Source organism: Carya illinoinensis, chromosome 16 (assembly GCF_018687715.1).
Source record: "Carya illinoinensis cultivar Pawnee chromosome 16, C.illinoinensisPawnee_v1, whole genome shotgun sequence".
NCBI classification, from domain to species: Eukaryota; Viridiplantae; Streptophyta; class Magnoliopsida; order Fagales; family Juglandaceae; genus Carya; species Carya illinoinensis.
Genome location: NC_056767.1, coordinates 3,881,001 through 3,887,190, shown reverse-complemented (window position 1 = coordinate 3,887,190; position 6,190 = coordinate 3,881,001). Strand labels below are relative to the sequence as shown.

Sequence of the window (6,190 nt, the reverse complement as noted above, 5' to 3'; positions counted from 1 at the left end):
ATTCATCGTTAAGCTGCTTCACATCAAAAGCATAGGTGGGTGGACCGTGAAGTCCTTCGATATGTTCATAAAGCTCTTGCAAGAGGCATTTCGTGATGCTCTATTCCCTGACTCATATAATGATGCCCGTCGCTTAGAGCGGGGATTGGGCTTTAGTTACGAAAAGATCAATGTCTGCCCAAATGATTGTGCCTTATTTTGGAAGGAAAATACATCGTACAATGAATGCCCCACATGTAAGGCACCTAGGTGGGAGCAAAGCACAATTTAGGGACAAAGGATACCACAAAAAGTACTCCGACATTTTTCCCTTAAGCCGTGCTTGCAGAGGCTATATATGTCAAAGAAGACAGTCCAAGACATGAGATGGCATGTAGATGGACGTGTTGACGATCCGACGTGCATGCGACACCCATCAGATTCGAAGGCTTGGAAGGACTTTGATAAGAAACATATGCCATTTTCCACAGATCCTCGCAATGTTAGACTTGGTTTGGCCAATGATGGGTTTAACCCATTCAACAACATGAGTAGACCGTATAGCATTTGGCCAGTGCTGCTTGTGCCGTACAACTTGCCCCCTTAGCTATGCAAGAAAGAACCATACACTATGCTCTCGTTGTTAATACCTGGCCCTAAGTCACCAGGTAATGATATTGATATCTTTCTGCGTCCTCTACTCGATGAGTTGAAGGAGTTATGGGAAGAGGGTATTCGTACCTATGATGCATACAACAAGCAACACTTTATGTTGCATGCAGCGCTACTCTGGACAATCACTGACTTTCCTGCATATGCCAATCTTTTTGGGTGGAGTACAAAGGGCAGGATGGCATGTCACCATTGCATGACTGACACAAATTCATAATGGTTGGTATATGGCCGCAAGCATTTCTATTTAGGTCATCGACGATGGTTGGCCTCAGATCACAATTGGAGACGGAAAAAAAAATGCTTTTAATGGACATGAAGAGCACAATCTCCAACCGTCACGGGTCCAGGGAGAGGAATTGCTACAACAATTACGTCAAGTGTCACATGTTCAGTTGGGTAAATCTTCTACAAAAAGGAAACAAACTCCTAATCATCTTAATTGGACGAAAAAATCAATATTTTTTTAGCTTCCTTACTGGTTATCCTTAGGTTTGAGACATAATCTGGACGTCATGCATATAGAGAAAAACATATGCGATAACGTTGTCGGAACATTGTTGAATATTGAAGGTAAAACTAAGGACTCTGCCAATGCACGTAAAGATTTGGCCAATCTTGGAATAAGGAAAGAATTGCATTTACAACAACATGGAGAGTCTATAACCATGAGTCTTGGTTGCTACATGTTAAATTTAAAGGAGCGAAGAGCTTTTTGTGAGTGTTTGTCAAAATTTAAATTCCCTGATGGGTTCACATCGAATATTGCCCGATGTGTCAATGTTAGTGAGGGAAAGATCAGTGGAATGAGGAGCCATGATTGTCACCTATTTATGCAAGCACTGTTGTCGGTTGTGATTGGTGGGTTCTTACGGGCCGATATGGGTCAAGCCTTACTAAAGTTGAGTTGGTTCTTCAAAGAATTATGTTTCCGAACTTTGAACTTACCAGTGTTGCATCGTCTTCATGCTAATATTCCCATGATTCTCTGCAAACTAGAAATGATATTCCCTCCAGCTTTTTTTGATATCATGGTGCACCTTTCTATTCACTTGCCAGAGGAGGCTCTACTTGCAGGAATTGTGCAATACAAATGGATGTATCCTTTTGAGAGGTACTTAGGAAAGTTCAAGCGGTATGTCCGCAACAGAGCCCGTCCTAAAGACTCAATTGCTGAGGCATATGTACATCTCGAGTGCCTTACATTTTGCTCTATGCACCTCCATGATATAAAAACTAAGTTTAATCGAGATAGTGATGTACTTATGGGTTCCGTTGAGGAGAAGAATAGGGCAAGTTTATCGGTTTTCTCACAAAAAGTTAGACCCTTGGGGACAGGGCACTCCCACAAATTAGCCGATATACTAATGGTCAAGGCCCGATGGTATGTTCTTAATAATTGCATGGAGGTTGAGCAATACATTGAGTACGTCCATCATCCTATTGTTCAATACTTTAGGTTATGAACAGCAATTGCTGAAACCTTTTAACAAAATACTTGTATTGACAAGGAGCACTATAACAAGATGAAAGAAGAGAACCCTGATAACATCGATCGTAGGCACCAGAGTCAATTTCCATCGTGGTTTAGGGCACGGGTAAGAGTGTGTTTCCTTCCGGCCGCATATAGTTAAGTTAACGTTGATTTTAAAGAATTAAGTAATTCTTTACACTTTTGCTTTCCTCTTGTCTGGTAGATTCGAGAGCTGTGTGCAGTTAGGCCAATAGAGGTATTCGACGACATATATGCATTAGCATGTGGTCCAGATCCATGGGTCACGTCTTATGCCGGATGCATAATGAATGGTGTTCAATTCCATACAAAAGAGCATGAAAGGCATCACCGCACTCAAAACATTGGGGTTGCGGTGCATGGCGAGCATCGGGGATCTCCTGTTGACTTCTACATGGTGTTGCATGATATTATAGAAATACGCTACATGGGTTGGCGTAAGTTTTATCTATTTCAATGTGTTTGGTATGATGTTGGCGACTCGAGAAGGGGGATACGGGTCAGGGACCACTTAACGTGGTGAATACTGCTAGGCAGTGGTATAAAGATGAGCCTTTTGCCCTTGCGTGCCAAGCAAGTCAAGTATTTTATTTGTCCGATCCAATTTTGGGTGGAAGATGGCAGGTCGTCCATAAGGTAATAAGTAGAAATGTTTACAACCTTCGCGCAATGACGCCTGTTGGGGATGCGCTTGATGATGGTGAGTCATCATGGGGTGACTCAGAAGATGACGATCGTAATAATCTGGACAACTATCCCCCTACTCTCGAGGTCGATGAAGCCACGCCCGATCCACTGAACCGACTCGATGAAGAGCATTTGCTAGTTGAGGCAACAAATATCTCGCGTCGAGACCCAGCCCAACCAGTCAACGATGATGTCGATGATGATCCTGACCCACTTGACGATGAAATGGGAATGGAGGACATAAGTGCCGATGACAACTCGAACAACGAGTCCAACCATCCTCTGACTAGGGAGGATGATGATTAGTGCAGTAAGAATTGATTGTAGTGAGTTTATTCATTGATGTTGAAAAGAAAATTTAGGAGTAAGTCTAATATTGCATGTCAAGTAGTTTTACCAAGACTGACAATCTAATATAGGTTCCATTTAGTTTTTATACATGCTCACCTGTAGTTGTTGGAAATAAACTACAGTTGAGTAGTTAAGCTAATATACTTGTTGACTACGTGTACGTGTGTTATGCGCATGAATGATATTTTATCGACTCCAAAATGTAAGAAGATCAATGGGAAGCAAGCATGCGAATGCATATGGTATGTTCTTGGAGTACATTTCCTCATATAAATATTTGGTGGCCACATGTGGTTTTTCAATAATCCTTGGATGTCGATATTCCTGGTAGGTGTCCATAATTATAGATTGAGACTATGCATTTACAATACGATTTATAATTTGTACGAGAACTTGTTGGGATATATGGTTTTTGGAAAACATATATAATGTTGTTAGCTAACAATGTTCCAATGGCCAAAGTTGAACAAAGTAAGTAAAACATGCGGTCATTGGTTTCCCATGACCATTAAATTGATATTTAATGGTTGGGAATGTTTGTGAAAGGTTGCTGTTTGAAAAATATAAGGTAGAGTTCAATTGGTGAAGGTCCAGAAGAATGGTCTTTATAACATAGGGAAGTCAATGGGTGTGATAGTATTTTCAGCTTAGTATAATGACCAGGGTAGGTATGGATATTATTATAATGCAATAACTTTCAAGATTTGATTTGCCACACAATGAGTTCCATTGTGGATAGTTGTCGTACCTAGTAAATTAAAGTCATGGAAAATGATGTACAAAAGTGTGTATTATTTAATAGGCATATTATCTATGTGCCTATAAAATGATACAAATTCCATGGGTATGAAGTTTGGTTTACCTCGCTTGGCAAAATATACTTAATAAGTTAGCATAATTTTTGTTAACTTAGAAATATAAGTTGCTCAGTTATTCATAGATGGTCATTACATATTTTGTGCAGATTTTGGGGATTGCACATTAAAGCTAACGTTGTGCTTGGTCCACCTACATCAAATGTCGATGGAAAGAGTTTGTTTTGTGATAGTGTGTTGGGATCTTAAAAGACCAAATTGCTAGGCTATGGTTAAAGTTGAATGTTAGGTTGATATAGAATTGGGAACAATTTGACCTTAAAGCGTAATTTGTCTCAACTGAAATCTATAGGATACTAAAAATAGTTCAGGTTTTCCTGGCTCATGTGGATTTAGTATGGAAAATTTGCATGCAAAACCTACAAGATGTGTCCATATAAGATGAAATAAAAGCACGCTGCATGGATGACATAGGGTATAAATGCATCCGAATGGGGGAGTGATATAAATATTAATCCATTGGAGTTATAACAATTGGTAGTTGCTGCAAAGTTAAATATACTTGGCGTACATGGCTAGTTATGCACATCTAGGGTATATATGTACTAATATGTTTGCGAGTTAATCAGGTTCACACATGATGGTGAATGCAATTTAAAGCATACCAATTTACGTAAAAAACAACACTTTATGAAAGCCATATGGATGAATTAGGAGGTTTAAAATCCGTTTCACACAATATTAATCCAACTTAAGGGGTTAAATTAAAACCAATGGAAAAAGTTACGTTGCAAGTTTGATATAGGTAAGTATTACTACTGACCTATATGATATGGGCAATGAAATCATAGGTAAAGAGCTGGGGCAGTTATACAAACTTAATTGATCATTGCAAGATGTGTGGAAAATGAACATTTTCTTTCACACACCTGACTCAATTTGTAATGGAAGAGCCATGATCATTAAGTTAGCACAATCCAAAAAAATGAATATGAAACATAGTCATTGTAGGCTGATTTTTTTCTATACTCCCTCTAGAATATTTCGAACTCCCAGTAGGTTAAAAGTAGATTAATTGAGTTTTTTCGGCGCATGGACTTATCCACTTCGTCTAATTGAGTTTAAATTTAAGTCTATTTTAATATAGAAATACAAAAATTTTAAATTCTAAAACATTACTTAATTCAAGATTTTTTTATACGTAAAATTTATAATTTTTTCATAATCTCTTATAAAAATATCTAAATTCTTCTTAATATTTAAATATATCTAAATTTAATTTAGATAGATTTTATAGAACTACTGTAACATTTCAGCTCGTTACAATTCATATAAAATTTGGAGCTAATTAGGAAAGGGATAAAAAGGTGGAATTTTGAAGTGCTTTGAAAATAAAATTAAAAAGAGCCCCCATTTTGAACCAGGGGCTGGAAGTGGTCCTGCTGCCTGCAAATAGCAAAACATCATGAACAGAACAGTTCGTGGAAATATTTTGTTTGGAGGGATTCATTTTTTATTTTACTTAATATTTAATATTACCACAGCAATCTTAAAAATAAGGAAACGTAATTTCGACGTGTCTGGTTCTTCCTATCCGTTCTTTCTACCTACGTATAAGACTTGTGGAAAAAAAAGGCAATAAAGTAGCGAAAATAGTGATCTGATAAAAATTAAAATTAAAATTAATCTCCCATTTCGACAAACTACTGCATTCATTTTTTTTGTTTTTTAGTCACCCTAAAAAATCATAGATGACAGTCACAGCCCACTGTCAGAAAATTAAAGCAGGAAGGTGGGGAGAGATCAGGGGAAGATGACCTCATGACCCACAGAGCACATCCTTCTTTTAACAAGTAGACGTTGGTGATGGGCTGTGACCCATATAAAGTGGCAGTCGGCCGTGACACCAGGTTTGTCGTTGTTTTAGTTTTTTTTTTTTTTAATAGTTGTTTTAGTTTTTTGAATTGAAAGCTGGGAACCAAATTCGAGCGTGAGCAAGTATTTAAAATAGAAAGGAAGAAATAAAACATTAGAATTAAATTGGATCCTTTTTAGAGTGGCAGAGTGGCACAGAAGGCTGTGTACTGGATTTAGTGACTGGATGGGGCAGATGTCCGGCTCGTCAAATCTATCTAAGGCTCTGCGACTGTAAAAAATAAAAGCAAACAGGTTT

At 38.1% G+C, this 6,190-nt stretch overlaps 1 protein-coding gene across 1 annotated transcript; it reads left to right on the top strand.

Annotated features, from left to right (window-relative positions):
* The first annotated feature begins 610 nt into the window (after positions 1-610).
* LOC122298711 lies at positions 611-2,687 on the top strand. Its single transcript, XM_043108580.1, has 5 exons — positions 611-832; positions 903-1,050; positions 1,144-2,060; positions 2,163-2,249; positions 2,349-2,687. The coding sequence occupies exons 1-5, from the start codon at positions 611-613 to the stop codon at positions 2,685-2,687; spliced, it is 1,713 nt and encodes a 570-aa protein (XP_042964514.1).
* Positions 2,688-6,190: the final 3,503 nt, after the last annotated feature.